The sequence below is a fragment of the Cyrtonyx montezumae genome, unplaced genomic scaffold (genome assembly GCF_038088225.1).
Source record: "Cyrtonyx montezumae isolate F1298 unplaced genomic scaffold, pur_monq_1.0 scaffold_2, whole genome shotgun sequence".
NCBI classification, from domain to species: Eukaryota; Metazoa; Chordata; class Aves; order Galliformes; family Odontophoridae; genus Cyrtonyx; species Cyrtonyx montezumae.
This window is the reverse complement of record NW_027071936.1, coordinates 44,861,802-44,884,041: the sequence shown is the minus strand read 5'-3', so window position 1 is coordinate 44,884,041 and position 22,240 is coordinate 44,861,802. Positions and strand designations below refer to the sequence as shown.

The 22,240-nt window shown below is 40.2% G+C and overlaps 2 protein-coding genes across 2 annotated transcripts in view; both read right to left on the bottom strand.

The window, feature by feature from the left end:
* Positions 1-8,434, bottom strand: part of CORIN (corin, serine peptidase) — a 117,218-nt gene extending 108,784 nt beyond the window's left edge. Inside the window, 2 exon segments of the mRNA XM_065737057.1 lie at positions 8,233-8,374; positions 8,376-8,434. Coding sequence (XP_065593129.1) covers positions 8,233-8,374; positions 8,376-8,434 — 201 coding nt within the window.
* A 4,793-nt stretch (positions 8,435-13,227) lies between these two features.
* Positions 13,228-22,240, bottom strand: part of NFXL1 (nuclear transcription factor, X-box binding like 1) — a 42,071-nt gene continuing 33,058 nt past the window's right edge. Inside the window, exons 20-22 of the mRNA XM_065737058.1 lie at positions 22,113-22,199; positions 18,920-18,973; positions 13,228-14,220 (exon numbers count right to left, since the gene is read on the bottom strand). Coding sequence (XP_065593130.1) covers positions 14,047-14,220; positions 18,920-18,973; positions 22,113-22,199 — 315 coding nt within the window. The 3' untranslated portion in view covers positions 13,228-14,046. The remainder of the gene's footprint in view (positions 14,221-18,919; positions 18,974-22,112; positions 22,200-22,240) is intronic.

The following is a 22,240-nucleotide window of genomic DNA, read 5'->3' as shown; positions in this document are numbered from 1 at the left end:
AACATCCAAACTGAAAAAAAAGCCAAACATAATCAATGTACCATCTGTGCATTTGAGAATCTACACTGCTGCCTGTCGAGCTTTTGTTTTAGAATATGATTGCAGCCTCCTTAGATATACCCATCCTTTAATCATCTAGCCAAGGTACTAACAGTTATCAGAGCCAGCAACAGGAGACCCAAATCAGAGTTTTTATCTGAGATGACACATGCACATGAATGCCATGCTGCCAGGGATGTTCATGTTACTATCTTACAGCATACGAACATTTTAAAAGAAAGCCAGCTCCTGGTGGGCCAGCTCTTCCACAATTCATTCTTCCCTTTCTGAAGGCTTCGAGGAACGTAGAAATAAGTTGGTCACTCAGAAATAAGCACTACAGCCAGGAGGGATGTAGCTCTGATGAAATTATTCTCATTTCACTCAATTTTTGGGGGGAAAGAATCTAGTGTTTTATCTGGGCAGCACAGTGGATTTCAAAGGCACTGAAGGTACTTGGAAGAACACCTATTTGATTTTGAAATTTCTCTAAATAAATAATTTAATGGTTGGACTACCTTTAAAGACTTGATTTAGACATCACAAAAGTATTCACAAGCAAAACATTGATCCTGGTTCTGAACTGCAGGAGACCTATTCTTAACATCTCATGGAAAGCAGAAGAGATAGAAAACAAAGGATTTCTCCAAATTTTGCATATCTAGCATGAAATCAGTAACTGCTCTTGACCTCATTTAAAAAGATATTTAGACATACCATTTGGCCATTGAATGGAATCAGTACTGATCTGCTTTAAAATAAGAATTTAAAGAGAAGAAAATAAAGAGTACTTATTACTATGGGAGAACTCTGAATAATGGTATCTTTGAATCTCTTCATTTTTCAAAAGAAGTGCTTCTGAACAACCTTGCGATGCATATTTATATATCGCATTTACTTACAGTGGTTTGTAAGTTTCACTGATATAAATTTGCAACTACAAAAATGGATGTTTCCTATATTTACAATGGAATTGTCAAATTTCCAAGAATATTCAGAATAAGAAATAGTTGAGTTTATGGCAATCACTGCAATTCTAAGCTCTCATTTCTTTATTAATAACAGCTGGTAGCGAAGACATGTAATGTTGCCATGCCACATAACCAAAGCAACATTTAGTAAGCATATGGAAAATATCAAAGATTTCTCAAAAGCCAAAGTGAAAGACATTCATTTTAAGAACTAGGCTATGGTTAGCATTATTTTTCAGTACCAGAACATGAATATCAATTCAGCCTACCTCAGCAGGAAGCAGGAAAGTGTTTGGGGGAAATGAATCTTTAATTAATACAGAATTTATGCTTTGGGATTTATTTATTTTCAAGTTTCTAGGGCTTGCAAACATTACTTATGTGAAGTTTAAACAATGCCATGTTGTTTTTCTGAACACACACTGAAACCACTTAAATTCCTTCCTGGATATGCACATGTTTACTGCATAGTGGCTTGTTAAGCAGGGAGATCTGCAATGGCAAGTCCCTGGCATTGCTGAGTGTCATAATTCAGTGTGCAGGGGTCAGTCTTACAGTACTGGCTTCAGGTTCTCCTTTTGCTGAAAAATCAATAAGCAGGTGCCATAAGCCATTAGCACCAGAAAACAAAACTGGAAACCATGAGAAAAGAAGAAAAATCTTAATGGCCTAAACTGTGCCAATGAAAAGGTTGTACCAAAGGAAAAAATTAATGATTTCAAGGGGTAGAGGGATCCAGTCAGAGGAAAACTTCCTCTTGAAAGAAATTTTCAAACTAGGAAATCTAGAAGGAGCAAAGTCCTAGCTTCCACTTTGGCTCACAATCAGTGCACTAATCACTGCCAGTATATAAATTCTACCAGAAACTCCATCCTGAAAAAGACAACCAGACCTCATTAATGGATATATCTCTTTTTTCCTCTATTAATACCTATCAGTAGGTTCTGCCTTCTGAACTTGAAGTCAACCAGTACATGATAATTCTAATATGCTCACTACACAGTTACCTAACTATTTAAAATCACAAGCTTTCAATGACATGAATTGGACACTAATCTGGAATGCAAGGTAGAGCAATGGCAGGATTCTTCTTGAAAACGTTTCTCTCAAATGTTTCATGCATTTCTTATTCATGTATAGGTTATTCTCACAACATAAACTTCTAGTTAGAAGAAATTAAAATTTTAGATTTGAATGTCTAATTTTGACTTTATGCTGATTACTTTTTCCTGAATTGTAACACTGACTCTTAGGCCAACAATAAGAGCTGCACCAATATTAATCAAAGTAAAGATAAGGTTTAGAATCAAAGCAAAGTTTCATCTGTTCAGCATAGCCGGACAGTTATTCATCCTCTTTCCAAAGACAAAAATGGAATTACACTGTGTCTCACAGGTCAATAATCTACTAAGTATAAAGTGCAGAGGTTAAATTGCATTATTTTTTTCAGTAGGATACTACTTTTTAACAGAAATATCACCCGTGAACATTTTGCCTCGGTAGGCAAATTGTGATTAAGATTTTATTATTAAGAAAATTAAGAAAAAGAAGGGTATTTTCTGAAATATCAGGACATTATGACAGAGATAATTGAAGAGATGATTAGGGATTAAACCTATTTGTCACTGTCTAAGTAATGAAACAATGAGCTGGAACAGAAAACTCAAGATTAAGTGCATTAACAAGGCACTTACATGGGTGTAAACTTTTGGCTATGACTTTGATATAGTATCAAAGACTTTTGGTTCACATATGTATTTGTGGGATTAAAAACTTGCATCTAAATCTCTGAAACAATAACAATCTAGTGAATCATTTTGCCAAAGAAGAAAATTTCTACTGTATTTATGGCTAGGACTATTCAGCATCATTGTCATCCGTAGAACAGATGACAGTTTCCCTCCCATTCACATTTTCTCTGGAAATCTACAAGAACTACACGATAATCCAATCTATCTACGATGAGGAAAAAAGCAAATGAAAACTATCCGGGTTCTTAGCCCTTCCAGGACACTAGCCTATTACATATACTCTGTAAGGGAAAGGAAGAATTGTTAATAACTTCTAAACACATTCCACCATCATCTCAGGCTACATTTCCTGCCTTGTCTGGATGCATTATCATATTACTTAAACTCACATCTTTAAAACAGCTGAGGGAGAACAAGCCTATGTTTTAAAAAGGCATTTACTGCTGAATTATTTTGTAAGCATGCATGATCACCACAAATTATTTAGCAATAAAAATAAATAAATACAGATAGCTACTTACTCTGTATTTTCCAATATTCTTTTGGATACATTATCAATTCTATTTTCATTCTTGCACAAAACAAACACCTTCCAAAAAGCAACCCAACTCTCAGCAATGTCTGTCTCTAAGCACTGTGTGACATCAAAAACAAAAGGGCTATTAAAGCAAGGTGAGCTCAGCTGTCTGTGTTTCTTCCTACAAAAGGAGAAATGCAGGAAATAGGGGAAATCACTGCAACTGCCAGTACGTCCTGTATCTCCAGGTCCCATTGGTTCTGTGACCACATCAACATAGTCAATATAATCCACACAGCAAAAGATATGACACTGGAAAAAGGAGCAATGGAAGATGGAGCACATCACTACCCCAGGGAATTACAGAGCAGATACAACACATATATGCCACCTATTATACGAATACAGAGATGCAGATCCAGGAGACCTGGGATGCAAAGCTTCTCAGTGCTACCAGTGGTTTCATTCCTAAAAGACTTCCCTGACTGACTTCTGCAAGACTACGATTTTTTTTACTGCTTCACTCATAGGCAGAAAGGGAAAAAAAGAAGTTTTACTTCCTAGGAAATGCTCCCAAGTAGCTTTCAGTACTATTGGAGTGACAGCGTAGGCTATTTTGAAACTAAGAATAATGTGAGGTGAAGGGCAATGACAACCTAGGCAATTTCTATTGCTGTTAAATCACTGCCAAACTAAGTCTATTTGGTAACAGAAAGATTATGGAAGATTTTAGCACATTCATTTTTTAAGCTAGGTTCAGCATATGTCAGAACTGAGTGTCACGTATTCGGGGAAGACAGGAAGACATTCTGACAGCCACTGACCACCCAGTCTCTAAGCAGAAGCATCATCCACTGAGAATTAAGCTTGAACTCTCGATCAACTACAAAATACAAATTGGAACAGATGCAGTCCCAAAGAAAAGGAATTTCATATCTACATTCAATTATTTTCTGCTAAAGCTTGGGTGAAGATGACGTAAACATTGAAAATAAAAATACTTCTCTTTTGAGAAAAGGTGAGCCTAGGAATTTGGAAGAACAGTAGCTTGAAGGAGCACCTGTAATAATACAGCTTGAGAGTCTATTTTACAAGTTTACAGGAGCTGTCCCCTATAGATTGTCCTATGAGAAAAAAAATCAAATTCTGTCTCTTTTTTTTTTATTTTTTAAGGCAATAGGGGTATATATATATATAGCACATAGGCAAAAGATGGGGTCCCACAGAATGCATATTGTTATGGGAAATACACCCTTTGCAAAGAAGGGCAAGGCTTGAATCAACAAAGTTAAATCAAAAAATTTAACCCTGCAGAGCAGTTCTGGCAAAATCCGTTTTTCAGTCTCCTCATTACAGGACAAGTTGTAAACTGCCTTAAGTGAGCAATGACACTAACATGAACAAAGGGGTTTTTTAAACTGTGTATTATAATTTATTTTTATTAGTATTATTATTTAAATTTTTAAATTATAAACTGTGTAGTACTCAGAAGCAACTCTAATGGTATAGATAGATGGACAACAGGTTTCATTCCATCTCTGCTTAGTTTGAGAATCAAGGAAGACAGAGGAGGAGACAGCCACAGGGGTAATACAACCTTTGGTCAGTTCTGAATAAATGTGTATTCCCAAACTGATGAGGTGGCCACCACATTTCTGAGACAGCTGTGCAGGTGCATGGCTGCGAGGAGAGGCTGCCCCAGCACAGCATGCAGGGCGGGTGGTAGAGCAGATACGCCAAAGCTGAGAGCGCAGCATCAACCAAATACCCCATTCCGGTATTTATTGCTGCTTTTAAAATCCAAATATTCAAGCTGTGCAGGTAAAACAACCAGAAATAGCAGCACGGTAATTATATGCTTAAATAAACAACGACAAACATCTCTTTAAGTTAGAGAGGCTTCAAAGCACGGCTGAGGAGAATCTCTCCCTTCAGGGAAACGCTCCTCCGGGAGGCACGAGTAGAAATCTCACGCACTACCTCAGGGGCAACGAGTTGCTTGCCTCCTTTTAAAGCAGCAAGTCCTTGCTCATTTGTTGCCTCATTGCTGTTTGTGTATTTAGGACATTACATCATTACTTCTTTCGCGTCAGATGATTAGAAAGCATTGCCCAAAAGGGAACTAATGAAATCTGCTTCCTTCTGACAGTTAGAAAGAAAACAAAGCATTCACCATTAGGGTACTAAAGCATACAGGGAGGGCTCGCACCGCTTCGCAATGCCCAGAGCCTCCAAGCTCCCAGGATGAGCCCCGAGAGAGAGGGTCGGGGCGGCACAGCGAGGCGCCCGCCGCTGGGATGTGCGGAGGGGGCTCCCCAGCTGTGTTATTTTTACGACGGTATGTTTTGCATTCAGACTTTCCATTGCAGGCGTCCCGGGTCAGGGGATCCGCTGTGCAGGGGGAATCTGACAGGTCAGCCCAGCAAGTTATTTATAGAGGGGCGGGGGGGCAGAGCGAAGGGATGCGGTCGGCGTCGTGTTCGTCTGTTGCGGGACAGCGCCGACGGGGAAACCCCAACACGTTCTGCATGAGAAGACTTTTACACGAGGAGTTTAACCTTGTCATTTATGAGGTCCATTTCTTTTTGGTAGGAAAAGTAGCTGGAGCAGAGCAGAAACATCGCTGTTTCAAACTGTAATCGCATCACCCCTCTGAAGCTGTGCTGCTTGGCTGCAGGCATTTAAAAATCAGGTGTCCAGCAGCCACGTTTGAAAGGGTTCAGGCTGCATCTGCATGCCTACGAGGGCCCTACTGCAAGGCGTCTGACACCCAGCCCTGCCAAATCACACCTGGCCATCAGAAACAAAGCCTTCCTCCAGGTTCATAACCTGACACACTGATGGGATTCAGCTCTTCCCACTCAGTGTAGCAGTTATCTGCCATCTTTTAAAGCTGACCAACCTCACAGGGTGATAGCACCATTGTACGTAATTGCCTCACAGCACACACTGTTCAGCCTGAAAGCAGGAGGCTCAGTATCTATAGACCCTGATCCAGGTGATGGTCAAAACCACAGCAACAATCTCCTTAGGAAGCGCCTCATTGCCTATGTTGTGCCTGCTGTATTGGGATGGCCTGACCCTCCTGAAAATGAGCCTCCATCAGAGCCGCTAGGCCTCCTCATCCACGGAGCACTAACTTCCTTCTTGGGCACAGAAAGCTTATGTAGAATTCAGCACTGATTGGTTAGACCATCTGAGCAGTGGTGAGCACAAGAGTTGCTGGGATTCTTCACCATGTATAAACATCCCAATAATGCCTTGCCTACACACCTACTCTGCTGGTTCTGTCGGGGGCTTTGTCCACCTCAGCCTCTGAGAGCACTCCCCTCTTGGCTGCACAAATAATGGGAACAAATGCTACAACTATACATGGGCTTGCTACAACAGCAGGATGTTAACGTTCATCCAGGGAGCAGAGTGCTAAAACCTAAACATGTATAGCAGCTTAGCAAAAAAAAAAAAAAAAGGGGGGGGGGAAGGAACAAAAAGTAAGCATGCATTTTTAAATCATTATTGGCACTGCTTACAGTCCTGGCTTTCATTCCTATCTGCAAACATCATCAAACATATAAGTAATGGATAAACAAAGACTCAGACATGTTGAAGTGCCCAGTGTGTACTGCACATTTTATGGAACACTTTCGGTTGGGACATATTTGAAGCTACCATACATTGCTGACGAGACCATCTTTTAGGAACATGGGAAGGACGTAAGTGGCCATATGGAAAAATCCATTCCTATGTTTTTACTGTTGAAAACTAAGCCTTCCCAAGAGAATCCATGAATGCCTTGAAAGTATGAGGCACTTGATTTCACTTAAGAGTTTCACCACCTCAGCCAGACCGCTAATAATTTTACGTATACATAAAGAAGTTAATTAGTTAATCGCCTGCTATGAAATGCATACAAGGATTCTGCGTTTTAAAATCAGGTGGAGAAATGGTACAGCTAAAGCACTCCTGCCATATTTAGGAACTTCTAAAAACACCGCTGTACCATTTTGGTCTCATATGGAAGGACTTCACAGCACAGGAAGCTCCGCCACCATCTTTTCAGGTTCAAAAGTGCAAAGTTGGGCACGCAGCGTGCTGTGCTGGCCCACGCGCGCTGACTCCGGGAGAGCCCGCAGCCTCCGGCCGCGCCCACCCGCCCTGCAGTGGGGCACTGGGCTGACACCTGCTCGTCGGGCAGAGGCGGGAGGGGCAGCCGCTGGCCCCCGTACCCGCGGCTCTCCGCTCGGCCGCCTAGCCTCCCTCTCACCCCGTCGCCCAGGTACCCTGCCTCTCTCAGCGAGGACTTAACAGCTCGTTTTCCCTTCAAGTTTCCCGGCTCCTCTCTGTGACGCTCCGAGGGATGACCTTCCGCGGGAGGCGGCGACCGACGGTGCCGTCGGGGCGCGCAGCTGTGTCAGGGGGTGTCCGGCGGGAGGGCTCCGCGCCGAGGATGGGGTCACGGGCGGGGTCCTGCCGCACGTCAAGCCCCAACTTCGCTCTCGCAAAGCTCTACCGGACCTGTTGTCGCCGGGCTCGGCGCACCTCCGGCTGTTGGACCGATAGGGAAGGAGGTATTAACGGGCGCGTCAGCCCTCTTCGTTTTCCCCGCCGACTCCGGGCAGGACGCAAGCTCCGAGCCGTGGGCGACGCGACCCACCTGCGCAGCGAGCCCACGCGCTCGACCGTCTCCGCGTTCTTCTCACGCAGCCGCGCGGGCGGAGCTCAGGCGGCGGAGCACCCGCTGCGACAGGTGGGGCGGACAGCCACCTCCCTCCGGCCGCCCCGGACCGCGTCCCCTCGGGCGGCACAGCCCCTCAGCGGCCACGAGACCGGGAGCGGGGCTCACCCGCTCCGCGCTGACCCGAACTTCCTACCGCCCTCCTGAGCGGCAGGGAATCGGCTCAGAGCGGCGAGGGACCGGCACCGCAGCCTGCCGGCGCTTTCGGGCTCGCCTTACCCTGCTGGCAGAGAGGACCTGCCGGTAGCGCTCCTCCTCCGCGGGCAGGGCAGGGAACTGTTGCATGGAGAGCATGCTCGCGCTGCCGCCGGCTTCTCTCCGCTCTCTCCCGTCCCCCGCTCTTCTCTGTCCCCGCCGCCGAGCCGCCCTCCTCCCGAACGCGCGCACACGCTCGCCGGGCGCGGGGTGGGGGGCTCTGCATTTTGTCTGCTCGGTGCGCTCCCCCCCCCCCTCCACCCGCCCAATAATAATAAACCTCCGCGAGAAAGCCGCCGCATCCCCACCCCTTTCCCACACAAAGGCTCTACCCTTGGGGACAGGCCGAGGGACAGCCTACTTGCTCGTTTAGCCCCCGGAGCCGTCCCCTGGGGAGGGCGGCCGAGGTGGGAGCCGCTCAGCCTTCCAGTTGGCAGCGGGGGTCTCACCCGGCTGCGGAGCCGGTGTTAGCCCCCGCTGAACCCCACCTCCGCCGCACTGAGGCTGCCGTGGGTGGTAGAGGACGCGCGCGGCTCCCTGCTGCTCCCTGCGCGCGTTAGGAGCCCGCAGCAGCTCTCGCTTCTCCCCGAGATAGGAAGTTTCGTACCTACGGACGGTCCGAAGCGCAGCGGAGTGCCTTTCCCTGATGCATCCTCCTCGGCTCCGAAGAGAGGGCTCCGGCTGAAGTCACGGATGGCAATGGTCTGTGCATCTCTGAGCTCGCAAGCGCGGTGCTCACCTCAGCGACAGACACTACGGCAGAAGCACTGCTACCGCTGGAGCAGCCTGCGACCCTCCCGGGAGACACAGAATAGCTGCCAGCATCACCAAGAAAGGGTTCTGAAATTGCACGTGCAAGCAGAAAGGCTCCCAGCTCTTAGTGTGCGTGTTCCAGTGCTTCTGAAGTAGTCATTCAAAAATACGGGTCAGAAAACACCCAAGAAGTGTGTTCAAACAACTCTGCTTGAGTACGGCTTCTATCCCTAGTCACGACTCTGGCTGTCAGTCAGGATTACACCATTCAGACGCAGATATATCTATAAGCAAACCTTAAGTCAAAAACTTCCTCTCAGCTCCCATCCAGCTTCTGTTCCAGAGATCTGTTACTTCGTCTTCGGCTGTAATGTGCGTCACTTTTCATTCGTGTGTCAAGTTGGGCCATTTTGTGCTTCTGAAGTGGCACCGCACATAACTAACTCATACCCACAGTATTTCAGTCCTGTATTCTTTCTCCAGACCGAAATCTACTCTGGAGGTTACTGGTACAGTGTTGTGGTTTTTGCTTTTTTTTTTTCTTCTTCTTTCTTTTTAAACAATTGCACAAATAGTAGGAAAAGGAAAGCAAAAGACAGAAGCAAGAGCACTTATACATTAATCAATTTGGACATCATATAAAACAACAAATAAAATATGCTATATTGATTTAAATGAAAAATAAATGAAAAAATAAAACAATTTTACTGTTACAGCATTTTATGGAGATTCATTAGCTCTGTCAGAAGAAAAAAAAAACAAAACACAATGAGAGCAAATGAAAACTGTAAATGAAAAGGTACAGTCCATGGCCAGCCTGGCCTTGGTGGGAGGCTGCATTCTTCAGCAGAAATAATGAATTCCAAACTGTAACCCAGTCTTCGCTCACAGCCTTGTGGCAACTCAAGCTGGAGAACCGCTCTGATGCGGTTTCATAGCTTCAAGATTCAGCCAACATACAGCACACAAGAGAAAGCCTATGCTGAGCTCTGCTTTCAGCAGTTTTATAGGAAATGTTGCCTGAGGAACGATTATTTAGATTAAATAATACTTAGTTAAGCCACAGCTTCCTAAGGGCATGGCCCACACTCATATTCCCTATTCACTGCACAGCAGTTGGACTAGAGGACCTTTAAAGGTCCCTTCCAACTCTAAGGATACTGTGATTCTACTCTATGATTCTATATCGATACAGTAGGAATTTGTTTCCTGCTTTTCTTTAATTTTCACATTTCCCTTCCCTCTAAATACAGACCTCTACTGCATCACATGTCATCCTTTTTAGAGTGATTGATTCAGTTGAAGTGGAAGGGCAGACACAAATGTAAACATCCATTCACTGAAAAAGAGGTCAAATCAAACATCCATGCACAATAACTGGGATGAAATCAAATAGAAGAGGGATATTGGAAGAGGAAGTGCTGTCATGGGCACACGCAGCCTGCCCACCCAAGAGCACCTCATCCTAAGCCACACGCCAGAGCAGCTTCCACAGGGCTCAAACTTCTGCTGCCTGGCACAGGAATATCCTCAGACTGACTACTCTGATCCACAGCACAGAGACATCACCTGCAGAGAAGCTGGCACATGGCACAGATAACGCTTTGGAACCAGAACTGCTGAGATGGCAAGCGCTCACAGTTCAGTACTTTAAAGCCATAATCATGCATAGAAGCTTTCAAAACAAATTTTGGTATCTGCATAGTAACATTTTCCTCTCCAGTAGTACTCAGAGCAAATGTCTAATAAATCAGCTGTGTGTCTGTTTATGAAGCCAAAACAATAATCTACTTAATCTGCTCCCATTTGCTTCATCTTAATTTGCTTCCCAACCTGTTCCCATAGTTGGAACGTGATAAAGTAACTTCAGTATTAATCTGAGCAGTAAGAACTACTGCTGCCACAGAAGGGGAAAAAGCATGACTAGAACTTTACACACATCAGCTGTTACTACCTGGGACAAGGGTGATGCTTTTTGATATTAGTCCTTGAAAACAAACAGACTTTCAAGTAGTTTTGGATGTGTTTATTGCATGACTTAGTTTTTACATTAAATTAACATACACAAAAGTCTTGTTACTGTTACAGGGAACAAACTCATCCAAGGAGTTTCCAGTCCAAAACACCGACAACTTGTAAGCACGCTGCTTCAGAACAGAGAGATCAATGCTAACCAGAATGTGTTCAGAACCAGGAAAAAAAAACCTCTCACAAGTTCTTGGTTGTTTTTTTGTTTGTTTCATTTTATATGTATCTAAATATTTTAAAGAATGCCCATCATCAGGCTCACCTCTCATTTCACTCCAACACCAGGTCAGATCATAACGTATGTTAACGTATATCAGTATGCTTTTTATTTGATGTAAATTGTTAACATTCAAAATATTTTTAGTAATCAAAATACTTACTATATACTGAATACCAGATGATTCCATCTGAACCTTTTACTTCAAAACTGTCGTGCTTGCAACATGTGGAGCTTCAATCAAAAACAAAAGGCAAAGAAAAAAAAAAGAACTGTAAGAGTAATTTTAAAACAACGAATAGAAAACAGTGATTTATTAAACTGCACATTGCTTGAGCCCACACACTTTATTTTTATGCCAATAAACAAATCTCTGGTTCAGCAGGCAGACCAACAGAGTGCAAATGACTCAGATGGTTGGATAAAGTATCCATAACTATTTTGAATAAAATCTGAAGAATAGGGCTCTCTCACATCCATGTGGTTCTGGAAGGATATGATTCTTTCAAGGAAATATGCTCACATACACACACGTGTATGAATGGAATGAAATTCAGGGGTTTGAACACTTTCTTATGAAAATAAAGATAATCAATCAGAAGCAAGTCTTTTCCTTTCCACTATGTCACACAACTATTGCAAAATATGCAGAAAAGTACACTAAGAACCACTTCAAGCATGTAACTCAAGTGCAGTTCATTATTATAGCTCTGTAGAGATTTCTTCTCTTTGCCACAGAGGCAAGGAGAAACTTTACATTGTAATTGTTTCAAAGAAATAGCTTACAGTACATAGAAAAATGGCTTATATTCACATAAAATAAGAGCTGTTTCCACAATGTTCCCATTCACCTTAACCTAAAAAATTCATCTACAAAAAGCTTCTTTTTGTATTTTTGGACAATAGATCAACATTTTATTTCAGTCAAACAAAAATCTCCCTCCGTTTTTTCCCTCAGTGATGGGAGAACACAGGCCCAAGCAGTCACATAATGGCATCACCTCACTTAGTTAAAGAAACAACACCTACATATGTAATTATCTCGCAGGCATCAGTATTACAGAAAAGAGTTAAAGTAACAATATGGAAATAGTTCACTCCTTAAACTAGGAAATAAGAGAATTCAACAGATACAACTTTGCTTACCTTGTGAAATTCCAGCTCTACACTAATTTTAGTTCCACAGCTTTACATACTAAAGAGCCTAAGAAACCATGACAGAGTCAGTAAGAGTTTTTATAATCAATTAAAAAAAAACTATATAAATTACTACCAGATAACATCTATTCTTGCTAATAATTGCCAAATTGTCCTCATCTCTCTTTCACCAAACTTAGGTGAAAAAAAAATAAATCAAAAGAAACTGTTTCCCTTAGAACTACTGCCTTCTGCAGCTTTTCTTGCTCTTTCTGCTGCTGAGCCATAATTATGTTTGGATATCAACTCAGACCAACTCCTTTTACACGTAGGCTAAAACTGAGTGAAAGTTTTCAAACAAACTGCAATTTTCTCTACTCCTTCCCACAAACGGTCCCACTGCTTTTGCAGGCATTTGCAAAGAAACTATATGCTAAAATTGCAAGTGCTTGGGAGGCAAACATACATCCCAGAAGCAGAACTCCAAGAACTGCAAGCTTTGTACCTCCTCTTTCAAAGGATCTCATAAAACACTCTTTAGATGCACACGTTGTGCAAGTATGAGCATAAGACTTCCAGCAGAGATTTATAAAAAAATGAAAACATTCTTCTGATTCCTCCCTTATATCCCAAACTTAAATTGCAGCCCTTCAGCTGAAACAATATGTTTTTTCTTGTAATCCCAAAGCCATGTAAACTTTGCAGTTCCACCAATCACTCAATTTCCCAAAGCAAAGCATTTGAAACTGACAATAATATTCAAATAATTAAAAGATTAGCTAGACAGTTCATACACTGCTGTAAAGTACCATCCAGATGGCTTCAGAACCACATATAGTTGTACTGGTACACTATTCAAACTGCTTTATATTTGAGTAATCTAGGCAAATATTCAAATGTGACAGTTCTCTATAAAAACATAGAAGCTATGCTCTAAGTTTAATTTCAATTTGCTTTTCTGCCCTTGGCTACATGGAAAGCAATGAGAACACATCCCTCTACCCTGAAGGTACTTCGCACCTATGCTCAGTGTATCTATCCATCCATTAAATCAAGTTTTCAGCTTATTTGATTTTAAGGAACCAAGCACTGAAAAACAACAATTAAAAAAAAAAAGTCTGCAAGGGGGCAGTCTAATATCTGCAGTATAGATGAACTGAGAGACATTTCACATTTCCTTTCTCTAAAGAAAGTTTTGACATGAGAGGCCACAAAACACTCAAAACTTAAATGATCTGAAGTTCCTTATTAGTAGTTAACAAGTAAAACTGGCTTGAAGGACAGAAATTGTGTAATGTAACAAAGAGACTACCTTACGAATACTAATATTTAATCATACGCTAAGTTGATTTCATAAGAAAGAAATCTTCATTTTATACTAAGCTATGTTTAATATTGTGAAATGGAAACAAGGGAAAGTAATAACATATAACAGAACCGATGGTAATAGATCTCAGACAAATTACATCAGCACTTCAGTGTAGACTAAAATTTACTATTTCATTATCTTCAGTGTCTGAATTCAGTTTTGTGCTGCGAATGTAATAACACAAAAGGTGACATTTCTTCCCTCCTCTTCACTTTTCTTGCAAATAGTGTATATACACAGTCTATGCATATTAAGTTCTTTTGCACACAGACTAACATTCTAAGAATAATAGCAACCTAAAGCCTGACTGAGGTATATTGAATACTGAGTTGATTCAGTCATTGTAGACCATGAGCCATGCAACCATCACAACAGCGACTCCAAACATTGGCAGCATAATGAGGTTTTTATATTTTTGCCATGATGACTGTTCAATTTCTACTTCATCCCGTCTCCTCTTATTCTTTCTTCGTCCTTTTAATCTGTTTTCAAAAGCTTCCAGTTCAGCCTAGAAGAGAAAATCAGAAGTTGTTGACATTGTGTCGGGAATAAAAGCAAGGAAATGTAGATTTTAAATAATGTTCCCAGAAGCCATTTATAAAAATAACTAGCAGCTCAAGGAAGTTACACATCTCTTACAGGCATAATGTGGCACCATATCCCATGGCTACAAAGCACCTTGCTTCCAAGCATTAAACCACTGCCTAGCTTCCTACAAAGCACTGCCAAAAATACAACCAAATAAAGTTTTACATATGATTTCTACCTCAAGTTGAACACACTAAGCCAAAATTAGATTGCTAATTCCATACTATGGGTCAAAAATGGGGAAAAAATATTTTCCCATTAAAGAAAAGCACTCCTAAGTATTTAAGCCATTAAAATAACATGTAGAAAAGCACAGGCTGAAATTTTAAAAGATGTCTTTCCTGTAATAAGGATGCATTCTCTGCTTTAAAAAGAAAAAAAAATAATAATAATAATTAACAACAACAACAACAACAACAGAAAAGACATACAGCACTCTTCAAAGAAAACCCTTATGCAAAGCATAAGGGAGCAAAGCAACTGGAAAAAGAAGAACCTCAAGTTCCTATCCCAAACAGCAGTTTCAGGGTCATGTCTGGAATGGACACAGTAGGATCCTCTGATCCCTCTTCCTTCCCTCACCACTCTCCAGGAAGACACCTCCACTTAAAAGGATATCAGCTCAAGGCAAAACTCTTTTTAGGGTGTGAAGCTGGAATATAACTGGAATTATGCAGCTTGGATGAAAGAGTTTGAGTGGGACTGGACTCCAGTGACATGTCTCCATTGCAGCCATCTGATTACCAGGAATACCACAAAAGATGCTTTAGGGGTGAGTCAAGGCAGATTAGAAACAGAAGAGCTCTGACAAGTATCTGGATTTTTGGTAGGGTTGAAAGACACTAGATGCACTGAAAGAGAGAACAGAGATCAGAGAAGCAGAGCTCAGCAAGCCAGGAATGGCTGGGCAGAAGGCACATGACTGAGTTTCAGCAGAGAAAATGTGGACAATGAACAGAGCAAAGACTGGGTATGAAACAAAATAAATCTACATGACTTCTAGAGCCATGCTGCCAGGAAAAGTGGAACTTAAACAATAAAATAGGTCCATGAAAGAAACAAGACTCAGAGTGTTTTGGGAAATGAGCAGAGAAGCACTCCAGTAAATATCATTTTAATTTGGTGCTCAAGATTGTCTGGTCTTCTTCTACTGACAGCAAATATTTGTCAGCTCCACAAAGCACATCTAACAGCCCTTCTTGAGTCAGTAGCAGGAGTGAAGGGCCTGTTTCAATGTCTGTTACTTCGTACCTAATAAAAGAAGAAACTTGCACTTCTCTGATGATACAGGAGAAAATTTCAAAGTTCTACAACCTGCTGCTCAAAACAATTTACTTTCAACTACCTAATCCTCCCTCCGAGAGGTATCTTAATGAAACAATTTTTCCAAACCCAAAATCTAGAGATAAGTGTAGAGCTTATAAGATTTTATATATAATATGGCAATATATTTACAAAAATGCTAAATACCATTTTGGGCTTTTGCAGTTAATACGTACACATGATCATGAAATCCCTCATGGACTGCAGTAATACGAATTAAAATATAGGGCCTGAATGATTAAATAACAGGTACTTCATTGCTTTCCTACAGATTTTCATAAAAACCCAGCTAAAAATAAATACATTATAAAAAAAAAACAACAAACGAACAAAAGATTCGTGGGTACAGAATAAGAAAGATGCAATCTTCGATAATCCTTGAAGCTACCCACAGATTTTATAGTTATCATTCCAGAAATGTCACTGCACTTATCTTTGAACAAATACCAAGAAACAGTTGTGCCCAGCCTTCAGACCACCTTGTTTTTTTCATACTAAAGAAGCTCTAGTTTTTATTTAGAGCAAGAGCTTATCTTCTTTGTGTACTGATGCATTTCAAGTGAAATGGAATGCATTTATTTGAGCTGTATACTCAAATTTGTTGTCAGATAACATACAGTAAGTGTAGTTCAGGTACTGGATTTTACTCTTTAATGTATTACACTCTATATTCTTCCTGCACTGAGAGGAGTGGCAGCTTCATGGAAAAGAGAGCAAATAACAATGACTATGGAGACAAAAAAAGAGCATATCCTGAAATCACAGGGGTTTATTTTACAGAAGGTGGAGAGAGGAGGGCTCGACTTTCATAACTTAAGGAGACATTCAAACATCTTTCTTTAAGAAAAAAGGAGAAAAAAAATATTATATGATTGATTACACTACAATTCACATATGAGACCCTGGCTTTCAGAACTGAAACTTTTGATCAATACAAGTTTTCCCAAGAACTTAACCAAATCTTTTATATTTGAGTAGTTAAAGAACCAAAGCACCAATCGTTTTCTACCACTAGCAATTGTGAAAATTCTGACCTCACACAGTGCTCCTGAATTGGAAGCAGAAGGAAAGTTTGGCTGCTGAGGCCATGATGAGAAGCCCAAACAAACCATCTCCCCTTCCAACAAGAAACAAGCGAATCCATCTGTAAGTGTATTATAGAAGTATATACATTATAGAAGTATATAGTATATATATAGTATATACATTATAGAAGTATAGCAAACACCAAATGCAAGTTCGCAGGCTTACCAAAGCACTAACTAGTTTACAGTATTAATAAAAACAGGTCTCAAGAAGCTGCAACTAACAAATGAGCTGTCTATGCAAAAAGGTACTCATGAGATCAGGAAGATGGTACAGGATGCAGATTTCTTCAGAACAGAGTAAGAATATATATACATTTACATATACATGTATATACATACATATGAACTAGCACCCTATGACAATGATGTGCTCTAAGTCACATCATCAGACAGCAGATAAAGAGATCAAACTGGAAAGGAACCTATGTTAGCTACAAGGCAGCACTAGTTGAGTGCAATTCTAAAGACCTATTTATTAGCCACTTCTGTCCTAGAATCTTCTTTGCTATTATGCTATACAACTGTCCATTATTAATTAATCAATCTATTAATTAATAGGCTTGATTACATATAGGTGAAGTCTTCCATCCCTGAAGTCACAGTCCATCACAAAAATATGAATACAGAAGTGTTTGCTGTACACTGCACAATGTGCTGCTGGACTGTAGTTCTGAAAGCACAAGTAGAAAGCAATGGCGATGTGACTGGAGGGAGAAACAATCCCTGCTGAACAATTAAGACAATAATGAACACGCTGCTGGTGAGGCAATTTTGCTACAGTGGAAGGATCATAAATTAAGTGGCTTTGATGCAGAAATCATTAATGAGTAGAATGCCTTCTGGAAGGCATAAAAATGCAATCAGTGCAATACAAGCACCAAACTTTGAATTTCCAGCTCAGCAATTGTAAGCATGTTGTTCATTTGTATAGAAGTCTATTTGTATACTTCAGTACTTAACTTGCAGCCTTGTCATTTACAGATTATCTCTCTCCAACAAAACATTTCAAACCCTTTCTGTGGGCTACCCTTCCTGACCTTTGTCTTGGAACTAACTTCAGCTTACAGTACAAAAGAATTAGATGAACTATCTATGAGACAAATGAGGGAATGTGTAATCAATATTGTAAACAGCAGAGGCATGACTGTAACAATAAACACTCCTAGATGACCACAAAGCAATGCCTGGCCCTCTGGACACCAGGCACAATGGTGCATACAGAAAATCCTGAAGAGAAACAAAAGTAGGCCATGGTGGAACACTGGTTAACAGACACAATACTTAGAGCCTCTAAGGCAATTAATCAAAGTTGCGACCAACAGAGAAGCTCCCTACCCAAGAATGTCCTAATCAGATTGGGAGAACAGTACAAGATAATCAGCCCTGTGAGCAAGTCTTTTCTGCATCTCATCCAAGCAGTGAGCCACTGCTGTGATAAGAATGGAATGTGCAATCCAGGTGAAAACTCAAGAATAATCTAATACAGCATGGTTTTGATAAATGAGTAAAATGAAAGTCAGAAAACGGAGATCAGACTTAGAACGTGATTTCTGTCAAATACTCTGGCACAGGCATTCAAGCCTGTTGGAAGTTGTGCACCGAGGCTGTAGCCCCTAAATGATAAACCTAAACTATCTGTCACCAGCAACCAAGCTTACAGTTAATTTCTGAAACAAGATTAGTGATAGTGTTTCCACACAGCTGGCACAGAAGCTTACACAGATTACAGTGTCGACAACATACATTCACCAGAGCCAGCAATTACCAAAAAATTCCCCACTCTCACCAGACCTTGAAGGACAGAGACCAATTTAGGCTTCTTCGTTCTCATGAAGGGGAGTAAGAAGTTTCACTCAATAATGCAAATCCCTACAGAGGCTACTTAGCAACTCTGTGAGTTTTATGCATTATAAAACGTTGGATAAAAATCAGAAGTACTTTGTATGGAAAAAAAATTACCCTATACACAGTTATACTAACGCAACATTAAAGGGATTACCATTTTGCCTTGAGAAAACCATTCTGTTTGAGAAAATATGCTTGTTTTTAACCACTGTAGCTCACTCATGGCACACACCTAAGGACAAGATAACAGCTGAAAGCAGTAACCAGGAACACCACTGTACAAAGTATACAACTTGGGCTGCACGTGCATTCAATGATTTAATAACACAAAGTTGGGAGGAGAGCAAGAATTAAGTTTGATACCTGTTGTCTTCGTTTCTCTTCTTCAATAGCAGCTTTGGCTTCTGCCTCTTTTACCTGTCCAGACATACAAAGTGATAAGAAACTCTTGTAAAAGCAGGTTAAACTATTCTCTTACACAGCCATAACTACTCTTTATTGAACAGTTCTCAGAAGAGTGAGCAAAAGCTCCATCAAGTAAGCTTACACAGATTCTAAAATATTCTGAGAAAAAGCTCTATCAATTCATGTTTGAAAAGCATGGAACATAAGAGATGCTACCATGTTATAAAACTAAACTTCTGACTAACTGGAAAACTCAACTGACAAATATAAAACCTGAAAAAAAAAAAAACTTTATTCATGAATACCAGAGAAAATTTCTTAAGAAAGTCACTCTAAATTTTCAGTTACTCAATCCTGAATTCAGCACACTGTATACTAACAGGCAATTTCCATCAGAAAAGTCCCATGAAGAATGAATCCTGGAATTACAATTGATCATTCTATAGAGCTGTTATGTAGCATTCAAGACAGCAAATTAAATGCCAGAAATTATGAAGAAACAGAATGGCACAGAAAATATGTTAAAATATAAAAATACAATGCACTTGAATTACAGTTCCTGCACTATTTTGATCCTACAATAACAAAAGGATGTGAAGCCTGAAAATATGCAAAGAACAATGGGATGAAGTGGTTTCTGCCTAGATAAGAGATGCATAACTTAGATCCATCAGGTAAAAAGCAGGTGACTGACAGGACACAAAATCCTGAAGAGAGTGAAAATGACAAAGAAAAAGAACATATCAGTAAGTATTTTTCACTATACAAAAACAAAGGTATGAAATTAACAGGAGGCATGTTTACAATAGAGGGAAATACTCAGTGTAATGCTTGGCTAAACCTAAAAATCAAGTGCCACAGGATATTTACATACGTCAAAAGTCTATGGCAACTGAAAAACAGTTAGACCTATACTACCAAACTGGAGATAGATGCAAAGCCATTAAACATTAAGACACCACCTCTATCTCTGAAATTCCCTCAGTCTGGAATCACTACATTAACGGCAGTACCAATACACTGGGTCTATGGTTATGTGTCTGCTTCTTGAATGTGTTTCTTGTCCCTTCAACTCTGTAGCCTCTTAACACTGCCTCAGTAAAATTAGATCATAGAATTATAGAGTATTGTAAGATGTCAAAATATGATTGACAACTTGAAATTAAAAACCATCTTTCTCCCAATAATTGGTCGATGCGAGTACATATATGTATATATATAATTTGCATACTAAAAAGGGTAATTAACCAAATAAGGTATGCACAGATGGAATCTGTTCCAATCAATCTATAACTTAAAAGCTCTTGAAGACTAAGTAGAAGGCATACCACCTTATGCTTTAGAATACAGTAGCTCAAAGAGTGTGCACTGAACAAGTAGTCATTTGCAGATTTTCAGATGATTTTTTTAAATTGTTAAACCATACATAGAATATCACTAATAATTTCATTTACCCTAGACAGTGGCAGAGTTTCTCATCAGAAAAGCATCTTAAAGATCTTTTCACTCCATGCATACCTGAAATAGGAAAGTTTGGTGCACAGAACTGCACCACTATCCTCCTGGTATTTCACTGCCATCTAATGGCAGAATATCAATTCCAAAAGAAAAACTGGCCCACAAACATAGAATGAAGCAACAGAAGAGCTTCTTTTGTACCCTGCTGTGGTGATATACATAGGTATAGCAGGAAGATGAACTATTATAACCAGCGTGAAAAAAAAAATCTGAAACAGTAAACAACACTGAATCTCTCAGAAGTGGGTGCTCGCTGTGTCATGTATTAAGAGTTCATTTATTAAGAACTAACCTACTTCATTCTTGGAAAGTGAGAGTCACTTTCCAAATAGTGCAAACTAAGTTCTCTTTGTATATATTTGGACTTTCAACAAAGCTATTTTTTCTAGTCTTAACACATTAAGCAGCAATTGACATAATAATCTAATTTTGTCAAGCACATTTAATAGAATATCATTCTAGCATGTCATTTGCAAATCAACACAGGTTGCATCATACAAACTCAAAATGAAGTCCACATTCTTCTGTGAGGAAGAAACACAAAGCTAGTTTATGATAAACAGTGCCATGGACATACTGTGTGTCATAGGAACTTGTAGTCACTTGCTAGTAGCATTAGGATACTCCTCCCAGTGGAAGGCAATGGCACAGGTAAAAAAAAAACAGGAAATAACATCTGCTGAAGTAAAACAGCAGCTAACACTGGACCCCAGCAAAATGTGCTCCTGTGTTGATTCAGACTTCTACGAATTCACCCTGCTTTAGTGCACTCCATATCCAACAAACTCACTTCCACACTTTTACTGAAATGATTAGTTATTGTTGTTTTTTCTAGAAGTATATTCCAAGAATCTTGGCATTCAAACCGCTTGCAAAGTTGTAGGATTTGGCTTACATGGTATATGTTAGAACTTGCCTGTCAATCCTGACATTCTGAGCAGAAACAGACAGAAGTCACTTTCACAGAGTGAGTTTTTGGGGTGAATGTTTATTACATATACTAAGTTGATAAAAGTCAACTAAAGCACACACCAATTCCTTATGTTTTCATAAAAGAATATGCACTGGCCTATAAAAGCACTATCTCTTCAGGTGAGATTATGCAGCAGTTTCTTTATTTCAGAAAAAAATAAAAAAAATAACTAATGGAGAGCATTCATGTTTACAAGAGGCTGAGAAGCACATGCCATAGCTGAAAGCTCTCTGTATATCTGGAAGTTATATAATACTGCTCAAGAGGTTCACCCTTCACCATTCTCCAAAGGAAGAGTAAGGCCTAAATGAAGTGCTTCTAAAGCTCTCATTAGCTACAATTATTTTATTATCATTATTAGCAGTTCTTGGATGAAGAGGAAAACTCCAGTTACAATAACGCATGTTAAAAACAAAGAAGAAATAATGGAATATTATCTTAACACAGAATTTCATTAACTTAGTAAACACCATCTACAAGTACTACAATTCACTACAATAAGCCACATTCAATGGTCCAAAAATTAAACGTGTAATTAAACAGTACATTGACTTATGTTGCATTTCTTGCTGCTATTGTCTTGAAAAAATAATGATCTGTTTGTTTTTTTCCAACTTTTCTCAAGGCAATGAGGACAAATAACTAAAATAAATACAGTACCTCAGACGCCTTCCGTTTCATTTCCTTGCATAATGCATCACACTCCAGTGAAACTTGTCCTTCTTGTATCTTGCTGCACTGTATTTCCTGTTAAGTATAAACTCATGAGGTATTTGTAATTCATTTCC